At 37.7% G+C, this 13,751-nt stretch overlaps 1 protein-coding gene across 1 annotated transcript in view; it reads right to left on the bottom strand.

Moving 5' to 3' along the window:
- Positions 1 to 2,057: 2,057 nt before the first annotated feature.
- The window catches only part of CDCA2 (cell division cycle associated 2), a 30,476-nt gene continuing 18,782 nt past the window's right edge, over positions 2,058 to 13,751 (bottom strand). The window contains exons 12-14 of the mRNA XM_069484789.1: positions 13,489 to 13,620; positions 5,642 to 5,813; positions 2,058 to 3,265 (exon numbers count right to left, since the gene is read on the bottom strand). Coding sequence (XP_069340890.1) covers positions 2,058 to 3,265; positions 5,642 to 5,813; positions 13,489 to 13,620 — 1,512 coding nt within the window. The remainder of the gene's footprint in view (positions 3,266 to 5,641; positions 5,814 to 13,488; positions 13,621 to 13,751) is intronic.

A 13,751-nucleotide genomic window follows, 5' to 3' on the forward strand; every position in this document is an offset into this window, starting at 1 on the left:
CATGATCAAACACAGAACTTATGAACTTTCCACAAATCTCATACAAATGAGAATGGGTGGATAGAACTGCACCTAAATAGATCACTTTGATTTTTCAAGTATGTTCTCTTTAAGGAAAACTTCCTGTTTGTTACTTACAAATACCAACAAAATATTTATAATGAAACATTTTGAAAACCAACAGAACTATTAAATGTGTTTGTATTTTTTACTGCTGCTACCAAATGAGAACCATTTCACATTTGAAAAACCAAGCCAGAATCACAGGTCCCAATGTCTCCCTCATTCTCAGGAGCACTTGTTGAGAAACGAAGCAAAGCATGTGAAATTGTAAAAATTCAAATACAGTCAGGATCGCATATCATCAGACAGCAGGAAGGAGGTGAAATAACAATCAATAGTCTTTAGCCTTCTTGTTAAACAAAAAAGAAATGCAAAAATTTTTAAAAACTGAAAACCCTCCAACAGCTTAGGGTTCTGAAAGTTGTTTTTTTTTTTTTCTCTTTTCTTTTTAAATTACCAAAACCAAAAAGCTAACTAGTTTTTTTGGTTGGTTGGTTTTCAATAGTACTGGATTTACCAACCACACCAACTCACAACCATAAATGGAAAAAAAGGCCCATAAATAATTTACATGTAAAGAATTTTTAAAACAATCCACCCTTGAGCAGAAGAAATTGGGGATCACTGAGTGTTAATGTAAAATACATTAGTCTTCAGCAGCAGGAGTTCCAGACCCGCCGGTGCCAACACGGTAACAAATAGTCTCTATCTAAGGAGGGGAAATGGGCGGCTCAGCGGGAGCTTTCTTCCCTGTTGTGTTATTTATAGAGAGCTCTATTTGTTAACATGTTTCTGCTATCACGGAGAGGGAAAGTTTAATGATTTAAAGGATTGCCAAGACAATTGTTTAATGATATAATGATTTATACGCATTCACAAATTCCAGATTATATTGCAATTTAGATTTTCAAACTGCTATCACCAAAATAGTCATAGGAGATAGCGCAAAAGCTTAACTAAACCTAAACAAAAGACAGTACCAGATATTACAAAATAAAAAGTCAGAGCCGCCGGAAAAATGCCATGTTAAAGAAGTCAGTGACCTACCACCATGTTTCACATTAGTAAACTAATTTTCCAAGGTCCCTTCGATTGAGTTTCTGGTTTTCAAATGTTTTTATGGAACACTGTGAATTAAATCCTAAATTATCTGTGACTAATGAGAATTATCTGGGAGTCCAACCTTTAACTAAACTGTTATATTTTCAGCAAAAAACAACCCTTCCACACAAGGCATATAGGAATCTTTTTGGAAGAACAGAACGGCTTCACCTTAGAGTTACATATTCATTTATAATAACAGATTTATAAAATTTTGGTTAAGAGAATTTTCTGAAATCTGTTTAGGATTTGATTTTAACTATTAAAATAAAAAATGCCATTTGAGACAGATAAACCAAGTCATCAAAGCTTCTCTTAAATTTAACCAAAAACAAGTTTTATAATTTCCATTTCTCCTAGTTAAAATTTTTAACCAGTTTTTTTGCCATAATTAAAATACACATCTCACCCCATTTTAAGTTTATATTACCTTCAATTTTCATAAAGTTCCACTAATTCTATCAATTTGTCTTTTGTAAAAAAACAACAAAAAACTAACCCTATTACCCACATAAAATCAGTCAATTCTAAAAGATGTTTTTTACAACAGAGTCTAAATCTTCAGTGGTAAATATGTACTTAAAAATGTATGTACTTAAGGAAATATATCTCTGTAAAAATTCAGAGACATTGTTGGGTCTAAAAACAATCCTTTAAGCACAACAGTAATAAAGCGTTTACTTCTGGGGGGGAGAAGAGCATATTTAATATAATGTTTCCTTTTTGAATGATGAAGAAATTTATTTCTACTTAAAAGTAGGTTCAACTCAAATGATTTTATTTATTTGAAACTTTTAAAATACTGAAGTTGAACAAAGGATGGGAACTAGATGAATCTTTTCGGCATAGATGGTTACCTTCTCTCTCACCAAACGCTATGCAGGAAATGTCAATCACTGCTTTGGTTCTCCATTCTGTCCAAAGTCCATTGGAGAGCTTTCTTCCTTCTCACCTCTTCTGCAGCGTTTTGACTGGGTAGTGGTTTTAGTATTTGTGAGTGTAGATGTACAAAAGCTCTTCCTTCTCTTGCCAGGTAAACTAGAAGAATGAGCAGCAGGACCCTGGATGTTTTCTTTATCTGAGATAGAAGGTGCCACACACGGCTGTGGTCTGGAGGCCATGGTATCTTTTCTGGGAGCCGTACTTTCAAATCCTCTGCTGTCAAATGTACATATTGTTCTCCTTTTGGTGTTTTGGGAAGTGGAAGGAAACGGAAGTACAACCCATACAAGCCCTTCATCTTGCAAATCTTTCTGCAGCCTTGTGCTACGTCGTACTTTGGTTTCACTGTTTGTTCTCTGGAAGGTTTGCTCAATGGCATCAGATAAATCTTTATACAGTTCAGAATTTTCTAAACTCATTTCTACAGAGCTGCCCACAATGCAGGAAGGTTTGTGATTTCCGGTTTTTCCCAAATGTAAACTTTGACCATCAGAATAACACACAGAGCGTCTTCTATGTTTCCTTTCTCTACAATTCATAACACTGCTTTTTACAGATTTGCTTCCCAGATCCTCACTTTGGCTTCCCAAATCCTCACTTTCCTTCATATTTTCACTTAAGACATCTTCTAAACAATTAAATTCTTTTTGTGAGTCAGACATTAAATGATTACACTGCAGTTTTCCCTCCATAGCTACTGAGCAGTCATCTTGTTTTTCACACTTTATATCTTCTGAAATTTTAAAGCTTTGACAAAGGTTTTCTGCATTTTGACCAGCAGCAGAAAAATCTTGACCCTGCGTGATAAAATCAGGTTTTGGATTATCTGATACGATGTGTTCTTCAGTCACAGCAGCACAAGAAACATGACTGTCAGTCCCAGTTTGGGGGTTATTTTTACTTTCCAACTTATTTTCTGCTTTTAGAATATTTTTGTTTTCATCAGCGTCCATAGTATTTGTATTTGGATCTTCATCGGAAGTAGCATTATCAAGCAATGAAGAATTTTTTATGTAAGAGTAGAATTCAGAAACATCATGTTTACCAAAGGCTTGATTCATATGCAAATCTTCCGGATTCTGAGGCATAAGATTCTTTCTTTCAACTAGATTTTTAGGCATCTGTACTTCTTCAAGTTTACCATTTGAGTTGAAATCATCTGTGAGGCATATAAATAAATTTAAGTTTAATTAAACATTAACAATGGAAATAAACTTTACTTTTATTAAATAAACAGGTGCCCTATTATGTTTTAAGCTTTGAAAATCAAAGACCTGTTATTGCACTGTGCTTGTCCCCATCTGTCATCCTCCCTCCTCCTCCTTTTTTAGCTGTTCTTCAACCCACAAGTTAAGAAAACAGGTATTTAACGCTTGAATTAATAAGCACATAACCTCAGACCATGAAAAGGAGAACGGCATCTTAAATTGCTTCCTCCATTGTAACATACTTCCACCACTGCAAGGTCTCTGTAGCACGAGGCAGCAACATTACCCATTTCCCTAAAAACTAATTACTGAAAATAGGCAACTTTGCTATCAATTTATCTCTGGAAATAGAAGAGTGAAAATTTGGAATTCTGGGGGAGTTGAGGACTTCATAGCTAAAAGGGAATGCCCGAAGACACGCAGGTCTCATGCTCTCTGATAAATATTACTATAAATACACTGTACTCTCAAGTAGAACCATGTTTCAATATTCTAAAAATCTACCCCTTAATCCTCAATCTTTGAAAAAATTTACCCTTCAGGAACATATGCCATGGGTAGGCTTTCCTGTGTTTCTGGCACATCATAGGTTAAAAAAAAACAAAAACAAAAACCCATCATCAAGGCTTTTCAGATTGGTAAGTAACACAGCTTAAATGAATCCAGGCTTTATGAATTCTCAATCTCAGTACAGTTGGATGCCATCTCTCTAGTTATCTCAGATAATAATGTTTTTAAGTAGCCAGTGAGATGAATATAAAAAGTGTTTTAAACAAAATAAAAACTGGAAGATATACAAAGCATATAGTTTCACTTTGTAAACATACCTATAATTAGGGTACTTAAAATCATGTCATGTAAAGCCACAGATTAACACAGGTCAGGTACAATTAGTGTCAACCAATGGGTCTTTATACTGTTACATAGCTCTAAACATTGGGCTTTTTATATTTCTTTAGAAATTGATATTTATGTATTTTTTTTAAAATTCAACATACTAGAGAAGGTAAAGGAGAGGGAGGGAGGGAGGAAGGCAAAGAGAGAGAAAGGAAGGAACTAAATTGCTTTAAAATCAAGTAGCAGGTGATAGCAATGGTTAGGGATTAAAAAAATGCTTCAGGTATTTTTAAAAAGAAATTCTCTAATAAGATGCAAGTGGAAAATGATACCAACAGTCATCGTTTAAACACCTTTTGGCAAACTCCTGTTAGGAAATAGGGATAAAATGAAAAGACTGTTTCTACTCTCAAGGAGGCTGCAATTTCAGGTGTGGGAGTGGACACAGAAAAGAGAGCATCACAAAACAGGTGATAAAGGTGCGTTGCGAACAGTTTTCCTAGAAAGGCAGACAGCACAGTGAAATCCTGGAAGACAAGCAACATCAGGCCAAATTAAAAAGAGGTGCAGTGGAAGATCACTTGTATGTGAAAAGGCAGGGCAGCAGAAGAGTGTGAGCTGGTGTGTGTGCAACTGTGAGGTGGTTGTTTATTTAAACTCTTGCACTATCCTAACATTAAGGAGTATGCAGAAGCCAAGAGTCTGTAGTGGCATGTACCTCATTCATCCTCGAGTCTATTATAAATCCTATGCCGTATATGCAAATACAAGGCAGGCTATAAATATCTGATGATTGACAAAGGCAGCTATTGGTAAAATGATTCTATACAAAATCAACAAGCCAAATGGACACATATCCTTATTATTTTCAGCATAATTCCGTCCATTTAAAACTCAGGTATTACAAACCAGAAGCAACTCCAATCCATTTTTTACCTACCCAGGGTATCACCTGACTTGCTCTTCACTTATAAACAAAACCTTCAAGGTCATTGAGCTCAATTTATAAATATTATTTCTAGAAGATGCTTAGTAGTGCCAACTTGAATGAAATATCCATCGGGTGATTTTTTTTTTTTAATTTTAAAATTTTTGTCCTTAACTGATATATCTATTACTGAACCATCACCTTGTTTGCTTTAAATGATGGACTATATCACCAAACGGAATTCACTGTAATTTAACAAAATGCTTTAAAAAGCATAAATAAACAGGATCAACAGAAATTATTTCCCCTGAAATTATACATAAAATCTTGTGTCTCACTTTTCTGGGGAGAGGATCCAGACCTTTTATCAGATTCTGCAAAGGGTTTAAGCTACTTAAAAGTTATTAACTATGGCTTCCTTCAGTTAAAATTTTCATGGTAACATAGGGAAATGGCAACATGCTATTTTTACTTATGTACTCCTTACGCGGGGGAAAAAGTGAAACAGCAACAAAAAGAGTTAAGAGAAGAGATAAAATATAACAGGAAAAGGACAGGATACCTGAACACATCCTTCGGAAGCTTGGAACTGAGGGTGTCATCTCAGAGACCTCAGGCACCTCAGGAATTGGACTTAGGAGAGGCTTCTTAGAAGCAATGTCTCTTTCCCCATATAAAGATTTTTCAACACTTTTCTTTTTCCTTCCTTTCTTCTTTCTGTAACTTTTTAAAACCTGAGAAAATGTATTAAAACACTGCAATTGAGAAAGATGTAGCACATGTACTATCCTGATCCTTTAACTTCTGTAACATCTCTAATCATCATTCAGCATCTATCTATTTTTTCCCTTACCCAGCTCTTGTTTTGGCAAGTGCTCAGTGTGCTGTAGAATTGCACAGACGTTAAGACATGAGATATTTATAATTTGGGTGTAGTAATGATGATTCAGGATTAACCTGGCATGAGTTCCCACTGCAATGCCATGGCTTTCTGTTCCTAGGTCTGGATGAAGCAACAATAGGCATGTACATAAACTGTGAAAATAACACAGAGCTAGCTGAACTGATTCAAACAGATGAGTTAATCAAGAGGAGGAGGAACAAGTCAAAACGACATGGATTTTAACAAGCACAAGTAAAAGATGGGGGGACAAAGGTCTGACAATAATTAATAGAAAATATGTGGGTTTCCATACAAATTAAAAACTGCTTTAGTAATACCCAGAATGTAGTATTATATTCAATTCTGAGTGCAATAGCAGCAACTGAGAAATAATGTTCTCTGTTAAAAAAAAAAAAGTTTCATATGAAAGAGACTTCAGGGAAACTCAAACACTATATGACATACTAGAAAGGCTGTTAGGAGCAAAAGCCATGAAATGTGGGAGAGAACCAGACTCTAGGTCAACACAAAATGTTTTTAACAATTAATGCTTCCAGAAAGTGGAATTCATCAAACACTTACTGAGAAATCATGCATGCAGCCAGGTAATAACTTGCTAGGTGTGGGATCTAAAATCAAACAGGATGTGGTATTCGAGCAGCCCCCGGCCTACGGCAAATACTTACCATCCATATGTACCATAACAGACGGAGAAGATGGGTACGTGGCCTGCAGGAGGTGTTCAAGACACACTCCGCAGAAAATGCAATGTCCAAGGCAAACATCAAACAAGAGAGAACTATCTTTGGCCAAGTGCAGTGGTGAGGAGAGGGCTTTTCACAGAGAAGGGCAGGGCACAGGCACAAGCTCAAGGTGAGGCAGCAGGGCAGAGGAAGGCTACCCGTGGCAGTGCGTGGCCAGCGGAGCCACACAGGGGTGGCAGAAGACACTAATAGAGCAGACAGAGCCCCTGTGCACAGTGGACCACATGAAAGCAGTAAGGGCTCACTGCACGGTGACTCAGGGAGCAGCAACACTTGATCTCGTATTTAAGAAAGATCATTTGGGGGAGCACAAAAGATTTGGGTGAAACTAATGATGAGATTCAAGAGCACAGAAATGGCACAGAACTATGTGTTCCTAGAGATATCTATAGATATCCTGTAAAAACAAAACAAAACACTCCATGGAAAAATAATTTTAGAACTGTACAAGATGAATGTTCCTCTTGGTGATTTACAATACACACCGAACATTAAATTCTCTGAGAAGTCCTCAGTATAAATAATCTCTATATACATTAGGAAAATGCTGGGTTAAATATTTTTCCATTAAGTTTTTTTCCTGGAACATTTGTTGACGTTATATGGAACAGTTGGGAAAATGCTGGCTTGGTCAGTGGATGTGGAAGCCAAGAGAAAGGAAAAGTCCTAACTTGGGGTTCATAGATGAAATGCAAGAGAGAAACATTTGGCCTCTGGTGCCAGATACTTTGGGTTTAAATCCTGACTCTGCCATTTAACTGCTTTATAATCTCGGGCAAGTTACCTCAACTTCCTTCTGTGCAAAATAGGAATCATAATAGCACGTACCATCACCTACAGCTGTGGTGAGCATGAAATGAGTCAACACGTGGGATACGGTTAACAAAGGGCTCGACCCCCAGTAGGAGCTATGTGTTAGCTGTTCTTGTTCTTTTACGCTGCTTCCTATTACTCTGAGAATTGATAGGAGGAAAAATGTATTTTTTAATTAACAAAAGTTGTATGTATTTATGGTGTGCAACATGATGTTTTGATACATGTATTCATTGTGGAATATCTGATCAACCTAATTAACGTATCTATTACCTCACAAATTTTAAATTTTTAATATCAAATTATATTAGTATTATTGTAGGACATAGGCCTTATGTGGTTAATTAATATACTATGGTCAGTGTCACCAGGTTATAACCTCTAGAACAGTTTGATAAATAGGTAAGGAAAAAAAAATTCCCTTTTAGCGTGATTTTGGAAATTTTTGTTTGTATAATACATGAATGTCCCCTGCACCTACAGTGGTGCCAGGCACATAGTGGCTACTCAACAAATATGAATGAATGAATGGATAAATACCAAAGAAAAAGAAGTACAGTTCAGCTTACATAAAATCCGCTAAACATGACTGAAAGACTAAAATTTTGTTTTTTCATGGTCATGGGCCAATAGAAGCACCGCCCCTCCTTCCCATAATAATTAAAGCACCTCAGTTCTGTCCGTCCTGAAAATATATCTAGCGGTGCTGATCTTGTCCATAAGAAGACTATATCAGCAAGGACCAGAAACTTACCAAAATTTGAATTTACAACAGTATAAAAGCTTTGCTTATAGTGTAACAAAGAAAAGAAGCTCTATATGATGGGAACCTCGGGGAGCCACCTGATCTAGAAGTGGTTAGGCTGGCTTATGACTTGGAGCAAAGGACAACTGAACGCATCACCCTAAAGCAGCCCCATTTACTCCCAAATCACTGATACCTTTCACATAGTGAAGGAGGTCGTGAAACAGAAGTAAATGTTTATCTTCTAGCTTATTTGCACAATTAAGACAAATTGTTTTCAGAATTCTCTTTAAAATTCTCTTTAAAATTATTTACCAACAATTCATGTACACGGCAACAAATCAAATTGTACAGGAAAGCTTATAATGATAAAGTATACACTTCCCTACTCCTGCTGTTTACTCATTTACTGGTTCCATTTTTAGTTCTTGTGGCCAGCTCTCTCTCTCTCTGAATAAGGGGCTCAAAGTGCTATACTTTTTACTTTGTATACTGAAAAATTTCAAACCTCCCCCAAACAGAGAGAATAGTTCACTGAAACTCACGTAGCCCATCAACTAACTTCAACAACTACTAACATATAATAATGATTCATTTATCTACCCTTCCCTTGGATTATTTTAAAGCAAAGCGCAGGCATTGTCATCTCATTTGAAAATCTGGCAGTGTCTTTTTTTGAGACAGGGTCTTGCTTTATTGCCTGGGCTAAAGTGCAGTGACATCATCATAGCACACTGCAACCTCACAAACTCCTGGGCTCAAGCGATTCTCCTGCCTCAGTCTCCCAAGCAGCTGGGACTACAGACACGCACAACCATACTCAGTTATTTTTTTTTTTTTTTTTTGGTAGAGACAGGGTCTCACTATGTTGCTCAGGTTGGTCTCAAACTCCTGGCCTCAAGCGATCCTCCCGCCTCAGCCTCCCAGAGTGCTGGGATTACAGGCACAAGCCATCACACCTGGCCCTGAAAATCCTACAGTGTCTTTTAGAGTCAAAGGCTCTTTTTCAAGACAATTACAAATATGATTCAGCAAAAAAGGAACTGATACATGTGACATGCTGGACAAATCTCCAGAGAACTGTGCTAAGTGAAAAAAGCCAGTCTCAAAGTTACATAGCATGTGATTCCATTTTTATAACATTCTCCAAATGACAAAATTATAGAAAAGGAGAGGGATCACTGGTGGCCAGGGGCTGAGGTGGGGTTATGGGTGGGAAGTGGATATAGCTACCGAAGGGCCACAGGAGAGCCCTCCGTATCCTGACTGTATCCATATGCTGCTGGGGTTTTTCGAGATACCACAACCGGGGGGAACTGGGTACAGGGTACTTGGGATCTGCCTGCATTACTTCTTAGAACAGCATGCATACCTAAAATGATCTCTAAGTAAAAAATGTAATTAGGCCAAACACAAAAAACCCCAATGACAGCAATGTTCCCTAATATCTCCTCAGAGCTTACGTTTCTCCAAGTGGCCCATAAATGTTTTTTTTTTTTTTTACAATTGCTCAAATCAGGGTCCCAATAAGATCCCCAAACATTCCATTTGGTTGATGTATCTCCTAAGTCTTCTACTAATGGTTCCTTCTTTTATTTCCCTTGCCATTTATTTGGTGAACAAACTAAGGCATCCCTTCCACAGTATTAGCCCAATTCTGGATTTGACTGACCATAGTCACGGTACGTCTTTATATTCCTCTGTCCCCTGTATGTCCTATGAATTGGTAACTAGATCTAGGAGCCTGATTAGATTCAGTTTTGATTGATCAATTTAAATATAATTTGTGTAACTGACCAAAATTTACATATATTAGTGTACATGATATTATAATATGTAAACATCCTGAAATGATTAGATCAAACTAATTAATACATCTATTGCCTCACAGACTTGGTGGTAACATTGAAGACGGAATTGCTTAGCAATTTTCATGTATACTTTACTAGTCAACAGGTTGTACGATAGATCTGTAGAATTTCTTCATCCCACCTAACTGAAACTTTGTACCCTTTAATCAACATCTCCCCATCCCTCAACCCCCAACCCACCAGCTCCCTCGGCAACAATTCCACTCTTTGCTGAGTTTGACTTTTTTAGATTCCATATATGTGAGGTCTTGCAGTCGGTTCTCTGTGCCTGCGTTATCGCACTTAGAATGATGTTCTTAAGGTCCATCCATGTTGTCACAATGACAAGATTTCTTTTTTTAAGGCTGAATAGTATTCCATTACATATATACTAGATTTTCTTTACCCATTCATCTGTTGATGGGCACTTGGGTTGAGTACACATCTCAGCTATTGCGACTAATGCTGCAGTGAACATGGGAGTGCAGCTCTCTCTTCAACATACTGACTTCATTTTCTTCAGAAACATACTCAGAAGAGGTATTGCTGGATCATATGGTAGCTTTATTTTTAATTTTTTAGGGAAAAATTAAAAGCCGTTTTCCTAATGGCTTGTGAAAATTTTTATGGAGTTATCTTGTCACTGCCAACTAAATTAGAGTGGAGAGATGGGGTGGAAAAAAGCATATGGGGCATAATGCACTTTCCTTAACTCTATTCTCCAGTCCAATTACTAAATTTTACACTTTTGCAATTATTTTTTCTCTATTCCTTTTTCATAGCATTCCCTTCTTAGTTTTATGCAAATAATATTTTCTTAAACCTGAGTATATGAGAGTATAGCACACATTTTCTCCCATTCCTTGAATAACCCACTTCTCTGGGGTCAGTTTTTAACTCATTAATATTGGTCTTTTTTCTTTCATGCTATTCGTTCTACTCTCTAGACATCTAATTCTTATTTCAAAAAAGATTGGATAAGTTGGTATGCACTTCCTCCGCTTTCCAGCTCAGTCTCTTTCCTGCATCTAAGTTCTTACTTAGGAACTCTGTGCAGAGTAGAGTAGAGCACGGCAGGGCAGGGCAGGGCAGGGCAGGGCAGGGCAGGGCAGGGCAGGGCAGGGCAGGGCAGGGCAGGGCAGGGCAGGGCAGAATGCGAAGTGTCAACTCTCAGGTTTTGCTTTAGGGCAAGAGCTGGCTGTCAAGACTACGGGACTTTCCAAATGCCAGAATGAGGGCTTTAACCTAGATGACAACATCTGTTCTGAGCATCAGCGTGGGGGGGGGGCAGTGTAGCATGCCAACTGGAGCAAACTGTCCCATATATAGGACTTCAATTAATCTCTCTGTTTTGCAGTACCACTTCTCACTCTCACTATCCATCGTACCTGCCAATCCTGGGCCCAGGGTCTCTTGGGATTCCCATAAGCAGACTGGTTCCCAGCTCCTCTCTAGCTCCCTCCTAGCACATCCGAGCTGTAAATCTTTCCACCTCTTTTATCTGTCAACATGCTCCCATCTGCTTTGTCTTCTAGAAATTCACTGAAGGCTGCCGTCATCTGTTGCTTAATACCCCTCTGCATTCCCTTCCTCTCCTCATTGCTATTCTATGTCTGTTCCTTTTATTACATGAATTATAGTAATTCAGCAGAGTACTGGGAGCGGTTGGAACAACTTAATGCTCAATCCTTCTTGAACTTCCTGGCCATTTATTATATTAAGAAATAGGAATACAATCTTTGTAACAGGTTTTTTTTTTTAAATATATGAAGTCAATTCCTAATGCAATAAGTTGTACACATATTTAAAAATATATGTGTAGTTTTTCAGAAAGAGGATCTTTCATTTTATCAAAAGGGTATATGACTTAAAAAAAGGAACTAAATCAGGAAAATACCCAGTTTCTTGTGGCTTTAATGACTCAAGGATATCATGTCATTCAACCAAGCAAAGCAGTCATTTTTATTTCTTGGAAGAGGTGGGAAGTTAATGGAATGTTTTGGGTGGTGTGTGTGTGGGGTGCTGAAATTGATAAATTTAGTTTTGGAAATGTCGATTTTGAAGGGCTTATAGGATGATTTAAGAAGAGATGTTTAGTAGGTAGTTGAATGTATATTTACAGGTCAGGAAGATTTGGCCTCCAAATTTGGTCACTAACCACACTGCATATGAAATCACCCAGAAAATAAACAATTTAGAAGGGCAAAGAGTAGAATTCTTAGGAACACACACACACATTTAAGGAAGAGGGGAAGAATATAAACGTTTAACAGCGACTGTAAAGGGGTGTTCAATTATGTCAAATGTTGCTGAGATGTCAAGCGAGAACAGGAATGAACAGTATGCATTGGATTTAGTAACAAAGTTACTAAATACCTGGGAAAATAATTAAAGTAAAGTGGCAAAGTGGAGAGAAATCAGGACAGACTTCAGAGAGCATCTGAAACAATGAGTGTAGTAGCACCAACCCCCACACCTGTGTCTCCCCAGTGGCGATGTTAAATTGGATAGAGTGGAAATTCTGTGGGATGGATGAGCTGGAACGAGAAGGCTACAGAGCTGAGATTCCTGACAAGAGTTGTTGAAAACATTAAATGCAGTCCTAGATGAAGAAGGAAGCGTGAACCTAAGGGGTATCTGAAAGCTTGACAGTGTAAACAGAGGGCTGGAGGGCCAGTCTTAGTGCAGAACCCATACACGAGTAAGGGAGTGAGCAGGATGGACAGACAGGAGGTTGGTGTCAGAGAATGAGCTATATACATGTGCACAAATACAAGTGGGAAGGTGTTAGGTAGCAACAAGTTGTAGAAATGGCAGAGGGACTGAGCAGGTGGCTTCAGATCACTTCAGTGGAGGGAAAGGAACTGGGTTAAGGTGCTAGACTGGCCATAACCACACGGATGGTGATGGCACCTGAGATGACCAGAAGTATCTAGGAAGACTGAAAGCTGGTTTCCAAAATTTTCTTAAATGGAAGAAAGTAATTCAGCAACAGGAAGAGAAGTTCAACAAATACCAGATGGCACACTCACCCCTATTTAAAATGTCAGAGGATTCCCAATAGGTTGAGACTTCAGACTAGATTCAAAGATGAGAATCAACTTCCCGTTTGAGTGCCCATTATCTACCGTGCAGGACATACGCAACACAAACACGAAGATGCAGAAGATGCCCTGTAGGTAATTAACAGCTGAGTGTATAACCTCTATGGATCATTCTACTCTAGGATAAGATGATTTTAATAATCTTGGTCCAATGTTAACTGGAAACCATTTTGTTTCTATATTTTCCTAATCATAAAACAAAGAAATATATCACTTCTACTCTTCATTGTATATTTAAACATCCACTTACCTGATTCTTTTTAGGTCTGTGTGTGCACTTGGTTTCTTGAGACTTCCTTCTATTACTTTTCTTTTCTTTACAAGGCTGTGCTTCTGTATTAAATAAATTGCAAACACTCTCTTCTGCAAAATCGACCAATTGCTATAAAGAAAACTTAAAGTAAGGATACTATAAAGCACAAGCAGTTACATTTTAATGTACAGCTCTCACTTTTTTCTTCCCATGATGCTTCTACCATTTTACATCCCACTTATTAATATTCAAATTCCATT

The sequence above is a fragment of the Eulemur rufifrons genome, chromosome 12 (genome assembly GCF_041146395.1).
Source record: "Eulemur rufifrons isolate Redbay chromosome 12, OSU_ERuf_1, whole genome shotgun sequence".
NCBI lineage: Eukaryota > Metazoa > Chordata > Mammalia > Primates > Lemuridae > Eulemur > Eulemur rufifrons.